The sequence below is a fragment of the Oryzias latipes genome, chromosome 9 (assembly GCF_002234675.1).
Source record: "Oryzias latipes chromosome 9, ASM223467v1".
NCBI lineage: Eukaryota > Metazoa > Chordata > Actinopteri > Beloniformes > Adrianichthyidae > Oryzias > Oryzias latipes.
Window position 1 is genome coordinate 823,718 of NC_019867.2, and position 17,178 is coordinate 840,895.

Consider the following 17,178-nt stretch of genomic DNA (forward strand, 5'->3'; position numbering starts at 1 on the left):
TGCTGGTAGATGATGATGAAGACATGAAGGTAGCTGCTGGTAGATGATGAAGAAGACATGAAGGTAGCTGCTGGTAGAGGATGATGAAGACATGAAGGTAGCTGCTGGTAGAGGATGAAGAAGACATGAAGGTAGCTGCTGGTAGAGGATGAAAAGGCAGTTTTCTGTTTATCAGTTTCCTGTGAGAACAGCTTCTCTAGAAAACCGGCGCTGCAGTCCAGGTCCACAACACCACTTAAATAGTTTGCTTTGTGTGCCAAAAACGATCCAAACCACACAAATAAGAATAAAGGACTAAAAACTGGTTGAAAACATATTTCTTTTATACATAATATTTGCGGGTTAATGCCAGAACAGTGGGTTCCTTTAACCCTTGTTGATACTTCATAAGACATAAGATAGAACTTGGTCAGGTTCTGTGACGTCTGCATTCGCTTTTTTTGGTTTTTTAGTGCTCACTGCCACGTTGAACGCCTGATCACACGATCCATCAGGAGGTGACGTCCTCGGCCGCTGGGAAGCAGATTTGAAGTCCAGACGCCATGATTCAACTTCAGGATTGATCCTGGATGTTCTGGTTCTGAGTGCCCACGTCGCAGTTCTTTGTTCAGTTTTTGGGTCGCTTCTGTTTTTTCCTGCCTGGATTAGTATGAAAATATGTCAAACCCCCCCCCCCGTTCTGACTCTGTTTCAGAGTCACAGCGGGGGTGGGGGGGTTGTTCTGGACTTCTCCTGCAGTGACAGACGCTGGATGTGTCCACAGAGGAGTGAGCTTCTACCAGAGCTGTGCTGGGGGGTGGTGGGGGGGGGTCTTCATCATCTGATGATGAGGAGAATGGTTGATGGAGCTAATAACTACGGAACAAACCCTGTGGTGCCTGCAGGAAAGAGCAAAGCTCCACGGATAAAATCGTCCAGGGGAAAAGCTCCAGACTCTGAAGAAGGAACCAGAAGAACATCAGAACGGCGCTGTGGTGGAACGTCTTCTGTGTCTTCACAGGTCTCAGCCCCTCCCCTCCTCTTCCTCAGGGCTTTGTCTCATCTCAGAGGATCTCAGACTCTGCAGGCTCCAGTCGGGTTTCTGGGACGTCTCCGTCGTGTGCAGAGATGTTCTGGCGGCTTCGCTTTGGAGATTCTAAAAATGTTTACAGCAGAATGCAGATGCCGGTCAACGCACAGCCTCCTCTGCCTTTCTATCAGGGATCTCGTGCAGAAAAGCCGGTTTGGCGCCGCCTGAGCTGGCAGACAGAGGAGCATCAAGGCTCAAAGGAGGAAAGAAGCAGAAACAAAAGAGTCTGACAGTCATCTCCAAAAAGCTGAACCGGCTCAGAGCTCGTTTGGACTTTGGGTTCTTTCCTGAGAAACACCATGGAACAGCCTTCCTGAGTTTGAATTACTTCTGTTGGTAACAAATAATTGAGTTAAATTTAATCAACCTAATTTCTTACGTCTATAAAACTCAATAATTGTTTTTACAACTCAAATTTATGTATTTATCTAACTAAATGTCATATTACTCCAATTCAATTAATATTTTTCCATCTTAATTAATTATATTTCTTGATCTCTCATATGTCTAAGTATGAGCCGGCAGATATGTTCATTTTTATTATAATAAAAAGGACGGGAAAGAAATGCACAGTGTGCATAAATTCATTAAATAACTTTCCGTCATTGTTATTACAGTAATATGCGGTAGCGGTGCTCTATAAACTCATCATCCTCTCCTTCACTCTCACTCATGGTGCAGAGACATAAGCACAGTGGGACAAAATAACTCGGCAAAACAGAAAACAACTAAACACATTTGGTCAAAAAGCCACACTTAAACCCAAATCCGTCCAGATAGGCAAAGGGAATGGTATCCCACAATCCCTTGCGCTGCCGATCTAACAGCAGCACCAAAGTTACACCTACTTAATTGAATTAATTTGAATGAAAGGAAAATAATTGTCTGAAAACTACGTGTTATTTTTAAACTGACTTAACAAACAAAGGATTTCTCTTAACTGAAGCAAATAACTAAGTTAGATCAAAGTATAAAGTTTCTCTTTCCAACATCCATATGTGGTCTTATCACCCTCTCATGGTGGAAAAAGTATTATCTAATAATAATGGATTGGATTTATCTGCGCTTTTCAAGACACCCAAAGCGCTTACATTGTGTCCATTATTCATTCACTCCTCATTCATACTTGGTGATGGTAGCTACGGTTGTAGCCACAGCTGCCCTGGGGCAGACTGACAGAGCTTCTCATCCACTAAATCATCTTCAAATGGACACGCCATGCTGCTTCACCTCTCTGAAAACAAACTAACCTTCAACTAAACCTGCTCCAGACCAGGTTATGTTCAGAGCATGAGTTGCTATGGCAACTTGACCTACCCTGAAACATACCTCCATTTCTGGAGGTACCGTAAACTCAGGTTATCAACTTCCTTAGCCTCAAACTTACTGTAGGAGCTAGCATAACCTGCTTCCGGGGAATACCCCCCCTGGAAAAAAGATGGAAATCTTCAGATGATCTGCTGATGAATCTGGACCGACTGCTTCGGAACAAACTTCCTAAATGGGATTGGTTGGATGTTCTGCTCTGGTTCTCGGGGCGTCCTCGGCTCACAGTTGACCTGGAGCTGCAGCGTCTAGAGCTCGATAAGACGAAGACGTAGAGGCTCAAACTCACATCTGTAAATGTTTCCTCTGCCTGGCTTCCTTCCTCCTGATGGTTTTGTCCTGAAGTGAAAACGGGGAGAACGCTGAGAAAATAAAAGCAAACGGAGGCTGACTGGAGCAGAAAATGACCATCTGAGTCTCCAAAATGCTGTGAGGTCGGCTGAGATGAAGAGGGACTGAACTGGAGCAAAGACCACATCAGTGATGTTTGGAGAGAAGCAGCTGACGTCAATAAAACTCTAACGAGGTTAAAGTTCATGAACCCTCAACCTGTCTGTGTGTCATCATGACATTTCTGATCTTTCTTTATTGTTTGCCCATTTTAACACATTTATAATGTTAGTTTAGGAGTTTAAACTACAAAAAAGACATTCTGAAGACCGTGACAGCATCCTCCTGCCCTGGGAGGTGGAGGTGGGGGTAGATGGGTCATAGAGTTATTTTTTTCCCCATCAAATTGAATTTTTTCTGGTTTCTGAGAAATGTTTGTGCTTTTAGAAATGGAAAAATCTTCACACCTGGAGCTATCTGCCCTGCAGGGGGCGCTCCACTTAGATCATGAAACAGTAGAATCTCCTTCACCATGGCAACCATCCTCAGGAGAATGTCTGCAGACCTCTGAGATTCTGTCCTGATCTGACATCAGATTTACTGGGGTTAAAGGAAGAACTGTTGTTTTTAAAAGTTGCACCTTAGCAACGTTTAGCAGGACCGTTCAGGAACGTTGATGAACGCTCAGGAACATTCAGCAACGTTTAGCAACATTCAGCAACGTTCAGCAGGAACGTTCAGCAACGTTCAGGAACGTTCAGGAACGTTTAGCAGGAACGTTCAGCAACGTTTAGCAGGAACATTCAGCAACGTTTAGCAACATTCAGCAACGTTCAGCAGGAACGTTCAGCAACGTTTAGCAGGAACATTCAGCAACGTTTAGCAACGTTCAGCAACGTTCAGGAACGTTTAGCAGGAAAGTTCAGCAACGTTCAGGAACGTTTAGCAGGAACGTTCAGCAACGTTTAGCAGGAAACATTTAGCAACGTTCATCAACGTTTACCAGGAAAGTTTAGCAACGTTCAGGAACATTCAGCAACGTTTAGCAACATTCAGCAACATTCAGCAACGTTCAGCAACGTTCAGGAACATTCAGCAGGAACGTTCAGCAACGTTCAGGAACGTTTAGCAGGAACGTTCAGCAACGTTCAGGAACGTTTAGCAGGAAAGTTTAGCAACGTTCAGGAACATTCAGCAACGTTTAGCAACATTCAGCAACATTCAGCAGGAACGTTCAGCAACGTTCAGGAACGTTTAGCAGGAACGTTCAGCAACGTTCAGGAACGTTTAGCAGGAAAGTTTAGCAACGTTCAGGAACGTTCAGCAACGTTCAGGAACGTTTAGCAGGAACGTTCAGCAACGTTCAGGAACGTTTAGCAGGAACGTTCAGCAACGTTCAGCAGGAACGTTCAGCAACGTTCAGGAACGTTTAGCAGGAACGTTCAGCAACGTTCAGGAACGTTTAGCAAGAACGTTCAGCAACGTTCAGCAACGTTTAGCAGGAACGTTCAGGAACGTTTAGCAGGAACGTTCAGCAACGTTCAGCAGGAACGTTCAGCAACGTTCAGGAACGTTTAGCAGGAACGTTCAGCAACGTTCAGGAACGTTTAGCAGGAAAGTTTAGCAACGTTCAGGAACGTTCAGCAACGTTCAGGAACGTTTAGCAGGAACGTTCAGCAACGTTCAGGAACGTTTAGCAGGAACGTTCAGCAACGTTCAGCAGGAACGTTCAGCAACGTTCAGGAACGTTTAGCAGGAACGTTCAGCAACGTTCAGGAACGTTTAGCAGGAACGTTCAGGAACGTTTAGCAGGAACGTTCAGCAACGTTCAGCAGGAACGTTCAGCAACGTTCAGGAACGTTTAGCAGGAACGTTCAGCAACGTTCAGGAACGTTTAGCAGGAACGTTCAGGAACGTTTAGCAGGAACGTTCAGCAACGTTCAGCAGGAACGTTCAGCAACGTTCAGGAACGTTTAGCAGGAACGTTCAGCAACGTTCAGCAGGAACGTTCAGCAACGTTCAGGAACGTTTAGCAGGAACGTTCAGCAACGTTCAGCAACGTTTAGCAGGAACGTTCAGGAACGTTTAGCAGGAACGTTCAGCAACGTTCAGGAACGTTTAGCAGGAACGTTCAGCAACGTTCAGGAACGTTTAGCAGGAACGTTCAGCAACGTTCAGCAGGAACGTTCAGCAACGTTCAGGAACGTTTAGCAGGAACGTTCAGCAACGTTCAGGAACGTTTAGCAGGAACGTTCAGGAACGTTTAGCAGGAACGTTCAGCAACGTTCAGCAGGAACGTTCAGCAACGTTCAGGAACGTTTAGCAGGAACGTTCAGCAACGTTCAGGAACGTTTAGCAGGAACGTTCAGGAACGTTTAGCAGGAACGTTCAGCAACGTTCAGCAGGAACGTTCAGCAACGTTCAGGAACGTTTAGCAGGAACGTTCAGCAACGTTCAGCAACGTTTAGCAGGAACGTTCAGGAACGTTTAGCAGGAACGTTCAGCAACGTTCAGCAACGTTTAGCAGGAACGTTCAGCAACGTTCAGCAGGAACGTTCAGCAACGTTCAGGAACGTTTAGCAGGAACGTTCAGCAACGTTCAGGAACGTTTAGCAGGAACGTTCAGCTATGTTCAGCAACGTTTAGCAGGAAACATTTAGCAACGTTCAGGAACATTTAGCAGGAACGTTCAGCAACGTTTAGCAGGAAACATTTAGCAACGTTCAGGAACGTTTAGCAGGAACGTTCAGCAACGTTCAGGAACGTTTAGCAGGAACGTTCAGGAACGTTTAGCAGGAACGTTCAGCAACGTTCAGCAGGAACGTTCAGCAACGTTCAGGAACGTTTAGCAGGAACGTTCAGCAATGTTCAGCAACGTTTAGCAGGAAACATTTAGCAACGTTCAGGAACGTTTAGCAGGAATGTTCAGCAACGTTTAGCAGGAAACATTTAGCAACGTTCAGGAACGTTTAGCAGGAACGTTCAGCAACGTTCAGGAACGTTTAGCAGGAAACATTTAGCAACGTTCATCAATGTTTAGCAGGAACGTTCAGCAACGTTCAGGAACGTTTAGCAGGAAACATTTAGCAACGTTCAGGAACGTTTAGCAGGAACGTTCAGCAACGTTTAGCAGGAAACATTTAGCAACGTTCAGGAACGTTTAGCAGGAACGTTCAGCAACGTTCAGGAACGTTTAGCAGGAAACATTTAGCAACGTTCATCAATGTTTAGCAGGAACGTTCAGCAACGTTCAGGAACGTTTAGCAGGAAACATTTAGCAACGTTCATCAACGTTTAGCAGGAACGTTCAGCAACGTTTAGCAGGAAACATTTAGCAACGTTCAGGAACGTTTAGCAGGAACGTTCAGCAACGTTCAGGAACGTTTAGCAGGAACGTTCAGGAACGTTTAGCAGGAACGTTCAGCAACGTTCAGCAGGAACGTTCAGCAACGTTCAGGAACGTTTAGCAGGAACGTTCAGCAATGTTCAGCAACGTTTAGCAGGAAACATTTAGCAACGTTCAGGAACGTTTAGCAGGAACGTTCAGCAACGTTTAGCAGGAAACATTTAGCAACGTTCAGGAACGTTTAGCAGGAACGTTCAGCAACGTTCAGGAACGTTTAGCAGGAAACATTTAGCAACGTTCATCAATGTTTAGCAGGAACGTTCAGCAACGTTCAGGAACGTTTAGCAGGAAACATTTAGCAACGTTCATCAACGTTTAGCAGGAACCGTTCAGCAACGTTCAGGAACGTTTAGCAGGAACGTTCAGCAATGTTCAGCAACGTTTAGCAGGAAACATTTAGCAACGTTCAGGAACGTTTAGCAGGAACGTTCAGCAACGTTTAGCAGGAAACATTTAGCAACGTTCAGGAACGTTTAGCAGGAACGTTCAGCAACGTTCAGGAACGTTTAGCAGGAAACATTTAGCAACGTTCATCAACGTTTAGCAGGAACGTTCAGCAACGTTCAGGAACGTTTAGCAGGAACGTTCAGCAATGTTCAGCAACGTTTAGCAGGAAACATTTAGCAACGTTCAGGAACGTTTAGCAGGAACGTTCAGCAACGTTCAGCAACGTTTAGCAGGAAACATTTAGCAACGTTCAGGAACGTTTAGCAGGAACGTTCAGCAACGTTCAGGAACGTTTAGCAGGAAACATTTAGCAACGTTCATCAATGTTTAGCAGGAACGTTCAGCAACGTTCAGCAGGAACGTTCAGCAACGTTCAGGAACGTTTAGCAGGAACGTTCAGCAATGTTCAGCAACGTTTAGCAGGAAACATTTAGCAACGTTCAGGAACGTTTAGCAGGAACGTTCAGCAACGTTTAGCAGGAAACATTTAGCAACGTTCAGGAACGTTTAGCAGGAACGTTCAGCAACGTTCAGGAACGTTTAGCAGGAAACATTTAGCAACGTTCATCAATGTTTAGCAGGAACGTTCAGCAACGTTCAGGAACGTTTAGCAGGAAACATTTAGCAACGTTCATCAACGTTTAGCAGGAACCGTTCAGCAACGTTCAGGAACGTTTAGCAGGAACGTTCAGCAATGTTCAGCAACGTTTAGCAGGAAACATTTAGCAACGTTCAGGAACGTTTAGCAGGAACGTTCAGCAACGTTTAGCAGGAAACATTTAGCAACGTTCAGGAACGTTTAGCAGGAACGTTCAGCAACGTTTAGCAGGAAACATTTAGCAACGTTCAGGAACGTTTAGCAGGAACGTTCAGCAACGTTCAGCAACGTTTAGCAGGAAACATTTAGCAACGTTCAGGAACGTTTAGCAGGAACGTTCAGCAACGTTCAGGAACGTTTAGCAGGAAACATTTAGCAACGTTCATCAATGTTTAGCAGGAACGTTCAGCAACATTCAGGAATGTCCAGCAAAGTTCAGCAGGAACGGTCAGCTGGAAGGTTGTAGAGAAAGCCAGACTGAGTCCACAGGCGTCCATCAGAGTCTTTATTTCTATGTGCTCCCCAGAACCACAAACAGCATCAGTAGTACACTGTCATCTACACAAATACCAAGCAGAGAGCAGAGAGCGACTCGCCGTCAGTCCAGCACGCCGGGACGCTACGCCATCCATCGGTCTGCAGCTCAGGGATTGTCTTCGGAACATCTACGTCTACGACATTTACAGCTACAGCTCTCTAGAGTTCAGCAGCCAGCTCTGACGGGCGGAGGAGAGGTGGAGCAGCCCCAGACCCTCCTCCAGCTTCTGACAGCATGTCCATCTAAAAACCATGGTCAGCTGAAGTCCATGGAGGAAACAGGCGGCGGGGTGGGGGGTGGGGTGGGGGCTGGAACAGGTGAGTTTCAATAAATATCCAGGCACTCTTGTGCTATTTACACCATCTGTACACAGAAGAAAGAGTGAAGGCGTCTTTGCTTGGCCCAAAACGCTGGACTGTGTTTTGCAGTCGGATGCATGGTGGTTGTGAGGAAACCCTTAGAAGGAAGCCACGCCTCCAGAGAGGAAGCACCGAGACGCAGCCACGGCGAACAGCTGACAGGAGGAAGCTCCACATGAGGAGGAGGAAAAGACCAAGAAGATTCTGAATTCCCAATGGAAACCTCTGGAGAATTTCAACTTTCAATCCTGAATCCATTAAAAAACACTTCAGTTGTTCATGCTCTGCCCATAAAAAATCAAATTAATTTGTTTATTTAATAGAACCATGAGAATATTTTTATTTTCCTTAACTTTAAAAATTGCAAATGTGGACAAAAACCCGTAAAAAGTGTCTCCAAAAGGTCTGCAGACCAGGAGCTGTGAGAATGTCCCTCAGCCTTTGCCGTAGCTGTTGCTGCCTTTAGAAAACGTTCAAACACTAAAAAGCTCTGAGAGGAACAGCTGCAGGGTCCTGCAAAAGCGATGGGGGTCTGGCTCCACGCAGATGTAAAGGAAAAGGTGTCAGCGCCATGACGGTCATTTGCATCATTTAAAGCCCAATAGGATTCCAGGCTAAACCTTTGATGTCAGAACGGGAGGAGGCGGCGCCAACGTTTCCCGCTGACGCCGTTTGTCTGCAGATTAGAGTCAGACTGAATTAGTGGAGGAGTTGAGGAGGATGAAGGTTTGATCTTTGACATGTTGGAGCCGTCACTGAGCTGGTTCGGGTTCTGTCATCAGAAGTGGCTCTTCTGGACTCGTGGAGGAGAAGCGTCGGTTGGACCTGCAGGTCTCTGCTGAGGAAGTGATGAGTTCTTCTTTGGTGATGTGGTTCCTCGCCGTTTCTTCCCGCTGTCTGGCCTGGATGTTGGTGGGATTTTCCCCGTTCGTTTTTGAGCGCCAGTGTTCGGCGCCGTGTTGCAGTTCTCCAAAGTGAACCAGCACTTTTCTGTCGCCGTGTTGGTGTGGGACGTCTCAGGCTGGAGCTGGAAGAGTCCTGCAGAGACGAGCGCCGGCCTCATCTCTCCACGCCAGGATCTAAACATCGAGACCTTTGACCTTTGGGATCTGCTGTGAGAGGTGGCGCCGTGGCCACGCCCCTCCTCTGAACATCTGAATGTCTGGGGAGCCTGCGCAGCACGCCGCTGACCTTGGTCGGGCTTTCCTTCTGCGGCACCGGCGTGGGGATGTGTTTCGCTGCCACAGCGCTCGGTCTTTTCCCCGAACTTTGTTTGGCTCTGCCAGCTTTGCCGGGCGCCGTCAGAGTCTCCAACAGCTGGGAGGCGGAGCCGAACCGGACGTGCTCCTCCGTCTCTGCCGCCTCGGAGAACAGGGACAGGACGCCGCTGCGCCTCCTGCAGGAGTCGCAGCACAGCTTGTTGTAGCCAGGAATGGAACAGTACCGGGCCAGAACCTCCATCTGGCAGAAGATGGATTTGTCTCCATGACACGGCCCATCTGAAAACAGAGCAGATCCAGAGGGAGTTCAGAAGCAGAACGACCCGGTTCTATGGACCGTCCAGTTAGTGACAAACGTCTGGATGAACCGGGCCTCAGCAGGCTGCCTGCAGGTTCATGGACCCGTCTCACAGTCTGCTGGTTCAGAGGTGAACCAAAAGTATCAGCGCTCCAGAACCCAGACAGACCCAGTGGGTCACTAAAGTTCTAAAGTCTTTCATTTTCTGTTTGGATCAAAGTGTCTGAGCTGCCAAACCCGCTCCGTGGACGACGTTTTCAGAGCAAAGCTTCCTGAAGACGTTTGGTTTTTGGAAACAGCTTCCAGCTTTATTATTTAGTGATATCAACATTTTGACGACGTGATCGAGGAGATTATAGGCAGATGTGAAGGGCAGAATGCGCTTTTATAAATAAAACTGGCAATAAATAAATAGAAATGGTGGAAATGATGTCATTTTTATGCAGCCCGGTACCAAGTGACCTACGGCCCACCAGTTCCTGTCAGTGCCTGGGGGGTTGGGGATTACTGTGCTGGAGGTCATTCAGGTGAAGTGCTGATGTCATTCAGGGGAAGTGCTGATGTCATTCAGGGGAAGTGCTGATGTCATTCAGGTGAAGTGCTGATGTCATTCAGGTGAAATGCTGATGTCATTCAGGGGAAGTGCTGATGTCATTCAGGTGAAGTGCTGATGTCATTCAGGTGAAATGCTGATGTCATTCAGGGGAAGTGCTGATGTCATTCAGGTGAAGTGCTGATGTCATTCAGGTGAAGTGCTGATGTCATTCAGGGGAAGTGCTGATGTCATTCAGGGGAAGTGCTGATGTCATTCAGGGGAAGTGCTGATGTCATTCAGGGGAAGTGCTGATGTCATTCAGGGGAAGTGCTGATGTCATTCAGGTGAAGTGCTGATGTCATACAGGTGAAGTGCTGATGTCATGCTCTGCAGCCGTTTCAGGCCCGAACAGCAGAACCCGCTGTGTGATCGGCTGACTCACCGTAGCAGGATCCAGGTCTACACAGCCGCACCGTCTCCGGTTTCTCTCCGAAACACTGATCTCCCATCCTGCAGGTGACCAGTCGCCTTTCCGTCCCCTCTCCACACGTCACGGAGCACTGTGGGAGGGGCAACAGCAGCGAGTCAGGCTGAGCCGCAACGTGTCTGAGACTTTATGGTGAAATGTTTAGGTAGAAGTCTTTATCTGTTGGAATTCTAATGGTTGTAGTCTCAGGCTGGAACGTGGGTCAGAATGAGGCTGATGGGACCGTCACATTTGGATTTAAAGTTTTATCTCTGTAAAGTTGATGGGTCCGTAGACGGGGACCAATTTTTGAGTCTCATGTTTCCCTTAGCAACCAGTGTGAAGGCTTCTGACAGCCACATCACCAAAGAGAGATGCATCTGACTACGCCTGACTGGAACTGTGCAGTTTCTAATGCCAGAACCTCCGATGAACACAGAAGAACCTTCAGTGAACGTCTGCAGAGGAAGTCTGTTACTCTCTGGTTATTTTCTGGTTATCTTTTAATTACTCTCTGGTTATCTTCTGGTTATCTGCTAATGACTCTCTGGTTATCTTCTGGTTATCCTCTGGTTACTCTCTGGTTATTTTCTGGTTATTCTCTGGTTATCTTTTAATTACTCTCTGGTTATCTTCTGGTTATCCTCTGGTTATTTTCTGGTTATTCTCTGGTTATCTTTTAATTACTCTCTGGTTATCTTCTGGTTATCTGCTAATGACTCTCTGGTTATCTTCTGGTTATCCTCTGGTTACTCTCTGGTTATTTTCTGGTTATTCTCTGGTTATCTTTTAATTACTCTCTGGTTATCCTCTGGTTACTCTCTGGTTATTTTCTGGTTATTCTCTGGTTATCTTTTAATTACTCTCTGGTTATCTTCTGGTTATCCTCTGGTTACTCTCTGGTTATCTTCTGGTTATCTGCTAATGACTCTCTGGTTACTCTCTGGTAATCTTTTAATTACTCTCTGGTTATCCTCTGGTTACTCTGGTTATTTTCTGGTTATTCTCTGGTTATCTTTTAATTACTCTCTGGTTATCTTCTGGTTATCCTCTGGTTACTCTCTGGTTATCTTTTGGTTATCTGCTAATGACTCTCTGGTTACTCTCTGGTTATCTTTTAATTACTCTCTGGTTATCTTCTGGTTATCTGCTAATGACTCTCTGGTTATCTTCTGGTTATCCTCTGGTTACTCTCTGGTTATTTTCTGGTTATTCTCTGGTTATCTTTTAATTACTCTCTGGTTATCTTCTGGTTATCCTCTGGTTACTCTCTGGTTATCTTCTGGTTATCTGCTAATGACTCTCTGGTTACTCTCTGGTAATCTTTTAATTACTCTCTGGTTATCCTCTGGTTACTCTCTGGTTATTTTCTGGTTATTCTCTGGTTATCTTTTAATTACTCTCTGGTTATCTTCTGGTTATCCTCTGGTTACTCTCTGGTTATCTTTTGGTTATCTGCTAATGACTCTCTGGTTACTCTCTGGTTATCTTTTAATCACTCTCTGGTTATCTTCTGGTTATCTGCTAATGACTCTGGTTATCTTCTGGTTATCCTCTGGTTACTCTCTGGTTATTTTCTGGTTATTCTCTGGTTATCTTTTAATTACTCTCTGGTTATCTTCTGGTTATCCTCTGGTTACTCTCTGGTTATCTTCTGGTTATCTGCTAATGACTCTCTGGTTATCTTTTAATTACTCTCTGGTTATCTTCTGGTTATCCTCTGGTTACTCTCTGGTTATCTTCTGGTTATCTGCTAATGACTCTCTGGTTATCTTTTAATTACTCTCTGGTTATTTTCTGGTTATTCTCTGGTTATCCTCTTGTTATCTGCTCATGACTCTCTGGTTATCCTCCTGGCCACAGCTCAGGACGTGAAGAGCATCGGTCTCATCAGCTGTCATCTGCTCCACCATTCTTCTGCATCACTAGACTTTCTGACAGTCTCTGAAGTTTCCAGTGAGGCAGAATTAAAGAAGCTCTCTGAAGGGCTGCAGGATTTTCTTAAACGTAGTCGTGTTGCGTTTGGGTACCAAAGTTTTCAAATGTCCTTCAGCAGCATCAGTAACAACGCTTCAGTGCTTCTTCAAGTGTTGGTCTCCTTTCAGGTGAAAGTGACAGGCAGGTGTCTGTGGTTCCTGTGTGATGATACCTCAGACCACGCCCCCGTCCTCCACTGCGAGGGGCAGGGTGTGCGGTTGCAGGGCCTGCGGCTCTCCGGCTTCTCGTTGCTGCAGTATTTGCTGTGGATGGAGCGGTTGGTGCCGTCGTGGAAGAGCTGCAAGCAGCGGACCGTCCGGATCTGGAAGCCCAGGCTGCCGCAGGTTTTGGTGCAGTGCTCCCACTCGTCTGAGACCCACCTGGAGGAAAGCGCAGGAATTACTGGGCAGACAGTTTCTCCTGTGACATATTCAGTTTAAAGTCTCTCTGCCAGGCGTTCCCCTTTGGAGCAACACCTCCGGTTGGCATGGCAACGGCGGTAGGAACAGGAGGCAAAGTCCAGATGCAGAAAAACCGTTTCTGACAAAAACTTATTTACAGTTTAAAAATAAAAGAGAGGCAGATTGTCACTAAACTGATTGATTCTCTACCACTAAGAATTCCAACAATCCCATCTACAGTCAGGACCATAAATCTTTGGACAGAGACGCATTCTTTCTAATGTAGTTTCTGTACATTACCACATTGAATTTGAAATAAAACCACTCAGATGCCATTGAAGTGCAGACTTTCAGCTTTTATTCCATGGGTTGAACACAAAGATTGTATAAAAATGTGAAAAACTAGAGCATTTTTAAACACAATCCAGTCATTTCATGGGCTCATAAGTAATTGGACAAATGGTCATTCCTAATATTTGGTTGAAAAGCCTTTGTTGGCAATGACAGCCTGAAGTCTTGAACTCATGGACATCAGCAGATGCTGGTTTTCTCCTTCTGAATGCTCTGCCAGGCCTTTACTGCAGCAGCAAACAGTTGCTGTTTGTTTGTGGGCCTTTCTGTCTGAAGTTTAGTCTTCAACAAGTGAAATGCTGCTCAATTGGGTTCAGATCAGGTGACTGACTTGGCCATTCCAGAATGTTCCACTTCTTTGCTTTAATAAACTCCTGAGTTGCTTTGGCTGGATGTTTTGGGTCGTTGTCCATCTGTATTATGAAACACCGTCCAATCAGTTTGGCTGCATTCACCTGGATCTGCGCAGACAGGGCTGCATTCACCTGGATCTGCGCAGACAGTCTGTCTCTGTTTTCGCAGCTTAATGATGGCTCCTTTCACCTGCATGGAGAGCTCCTTTGACCGCATGTTTTCTGTTCACAGCAGAATCTTCCAAATGCAGCACGAGTCCTCTAATCACCTCCAGGCCTTTTATCTGCTTCACTCATGATGACATAACAAGGGAATTGCCCACACCTGCCCATGCAATAGCATGGAAGTCAGTTGTCCAATTACATCCGAGTCCATGAAATGAAGGGATTGTGTTTAAAAATGCTTTAGTTTTTCACATTTTTATCCAATCTTTGTGTTCAACCCATGGAATAAAAGCCGAAAGTCTGCACTTCAATGGCATCTGAGTCGTTTTATTTAAAATTCACTGTGATAATGTACAGAAACTAAATTAGAAAGAATGCGTCTCTGTCCAAATATTTATGGCCCTGACCCATGGAAACCCAGTTACTAACAAATACACTAATCATTTCATTTCTGTCACTTTCTGATGCAAAAGCCAAACTCACAAAACGTCCTCATTTCTGCTCTTTTCTGAAAGAAAACACAAACGTTCTTAGTTTGAAAGCTGCCGTTTGACTTAGTGACCGAGGTTTTTGAGAGGAAGCTTCTAGAGTCATTCTGCAGAGATGTGGCCCGTGGTTTGCTGTAATTGACATCCTTAACGCCGCCTCTTCAGCGGTTTCTGCTTTGTCTGATCTGTGTTGGAGCCGCTAGAGCCAGCAGAACCCTGCAGGTATCAGCCGACGTTCGGCCCAAACCTTTGCAGAACGCCTGCTGCACAGCCCACTGTACAACGTCTGGTTCTGCAGAACTCATCAAGGTCCAAATGATTTAGTTTCTTTCTGTGAAAAAGTCAAACAGGTAAGACAAAAAAACAGGATCCCACCAGTTCAGACTCAGGAAAAGGTGCGATTGTTCTGGTCCGAACCCTTTGTGACCCTTAATGACCTTTCATTCGATTCACTGCAGCAAAAATGCCTGGATCTAAAGTTTTGTGCTCCCGAATCGCCGATCTTCTGTTTCCTGTTTTTCCATGTTAAACGTAACCTCATCAGGTGCTACACTGGTGGCCGCAAAGATGAACCTTAAAGTTAGCCCCCATGTTTAGTGTGACCTAATGTGATGAAGACTCCGATTGATCCAAACAGGCTGAAGGAAAGCTGCTGCTGTTCTGCTGCTGCTGCTGTTCTGCTGCTGCCACCGGCAGTTTAACTTACACGAAGTGACGGTGAAGCAACGGCAGATTTCTGTCTTCTGGAAATATCCCACTCTTTTTGTCTCTCATTTCAATGGTTCCTATGCATCCCACCTCCACACAAATCCACACCAACACCTGTGAGGAGATCCGCTCTGCTCAGACAAAAGCTGTCTGTCTGTCCGCCTGCAGGCAGACGGCTCTGGCGGCTGATAAATCCCAGTCCGCCCTTCTCCTTTCACTCTGCTTTCTGTGGATTTTCTGTAGGAGCGATGAGATCCAGCCAGCATCTGCTGGACCAGATGCAGGTTTCCAATCCTGTTCTGGTTTCCACCGCCAAACCCAGACGCTTCTCTTCTCTCCCCAGACATTTAGCGGTTGGCGTCCTGTTGACTGTCACCTTTCAGCCGTGACTCAGGTGCCAGCCACGCGCACCAACAGGTTTTCAGGTGCTTTGCTGCACCATCCAAGTCTCTGAGACTTATGGGATGCTCCAATCTTCCCACTTCAGACGCAGGCTTACTCGTGGAACGGAAGCAGACTGAATCCAGACTTTGCTCAGCAGCAGAGGGTTCAATCACAGAGCGGCCAAGCGCCGTCACGTGATTCCTGCGGCTTGGCTCTGACTGGAAGCTGAAGCTGGAAGGGCACGGACGGCTCATCACAGAGTTTCTGAGGGCGGTAAAGTCGTCTGATGCAACGTCGGCTCATTTCCACGCGTCTCTGGCGTTGCCCCAAAGACGAGGCTTTTTCTGTCATCATTCACTGCAGTGGAGGTGGGGGGTGGGGGGTGAAACTGAGCCAGGTAACAACGCCTGCAGAACAAACTTTGCAGCCTGAGTCACTGCTCTGTAATTGGAACCAGCAGCTCAGTGGAGACACAATAAGAGGCTGTGTACTGATGCTGCCGGTGTCACTGAATTCTAACTTTTTATTTTCTATAATGGGGGGTAAAACAGGCGGTGGCGCTGCATCGATTGCTTGTGGCTCATTTTTAACCTAAACAATCACACTAAATAGCGACTCCACATTGGAGCATCGTGCATTTTAACAGCCCGCCAAATCCTGTTTTCTTCAAGAATTCTCTGAATGTTTGGCGTCCACACACTCCTAATACAGTAGAGTGTTAATAACTGGTGGTTTCAAGCCACATGTTGACAAAGATAGTGATGCAAAGATGGTGAGTTTCTTAACCTTTTGCTCTGTATGGATTTTACCCAACATGTCACACAGCCCACCCACAACAGGGGGCGCACTCTAGACTTGGTCATAACCTGTGGCCTGTCCTGTAGTGTGTCCTCTGTTGTTGACATTGTTGTTAGATCACAATTTTTTTGTCTTTTCATATCACCCATTTTCCTCGACAGGAAGCTCCAGGGAGAACTGTGAGGAAACGATACACAACTCCTGAGGTGGCTGCAAATGTCATCAATATTTTACATCAAACTCCTGCAGCTCAGATATGACCTGCATCCTGAGACTTCATGGTTGAACATTTCAACAACAAACTACAGTCTGCCACTGATGCTGTAGCTCCACTTATGACAAAAACGGTGAAAACTAAAGCTACAGCACCCTGGAGGAACCACCCAATCAGAGCCTTGGAACGTGAACGCAGGAGGGCGGAGAGGAAGTGGAGCATTTTTAACGAACAGCAAATGGTGTACAGTCATGCAATAAAAAGAGCTAGAACCCTTCATTTCTCAGACTTAACTATGCAAAACAAAAATGATCCTAAAGTTCTCTTTAAAACAATGTCCACAACATGGAAGCTCACGTCAGACATCAAAAACCAGAAGAGACTCTCAGTCCTGGTACTACTGGATCTCAGTGCTGCATTTGACACAGTAGATCCCAGTATTTGACTCAACAGGCTGAGAGGTTTAGACATCTCTGGTACCGTACTAAAGTGGTTTTATTCCTATCTTACAGATCAATCATCAGATTTGATGTAAGTATGGATACTTGCTCCTCAAAGGTCTTTGAAATCAACTGTGGGGTCCCCCAAGGTTCAATTTTAGGCCCACTTCTTTTTAATCTATATATGCTGCTACATGGAGGCATCATCAGGAGGCACGGTGTTTGTGTGTGTGTGTGTGTGTGTGTGTGTGTGGTTGTGGGCATTCTGTAGGTTATTTTTACAAAATATTTATGTAACATCTTTTGG

The 17,178-nt window shown here is 46.0% G+C and overlaps 1 protein-coding gene and 1 long non-coding RNA gene across 5 annotated transcripts in view; both read right to left on the reverse strand.

The window, feature by feature from the left end:
• Positions 1-302: 302 nt before the first annotated feature.
• LOC111947861 lies at positions 303-3,148 on the reverse strand. The gene is made up of 2 exons (XR_002873809.1): positions 2,685-3,148; positions 303-1,135 (listed from the first exon to the last, which is right to left on the reverse strand). It is a non-coding gene; the product is annotated as an uncharacterized LOC111947861 (long non-coding RNA).
• Positions 3,149-7,664: 4,516 nt separating this feature from the next.
• LOC101167013 (A disintegrin and metalloproteinase with thrombospondin motifs 3) overlaps positions 7,665-17,178 on the reverse strand; it is a 112,967-nt gene continuing 103,453 nt past the window's right edge. For all 4 annotated transcript variants that reach the window (XM_023958119.1, XM_023958118.1, XM_023958120.1 and 1 more), the window contains 3 exons: positions 12,742-12,949; positions 10,569-10,686; positions 7,665-9,572 (listed from right to left, as the gene is read on the reverse strand). In XM_023958119.1, the coding sequence (XP_023813887.1) occupies positions 9,133-9,572; positions 10,569-10,686; positions 12,742-12,949 (766 nt within the window). In that variant the 3' untranslated portion in view covers positions 7,665-9,132. The remainder of the gene's footprint in view (positions 9,573-10,568; positions 10,687-12,741; positions 12,950-17,178) is intronic.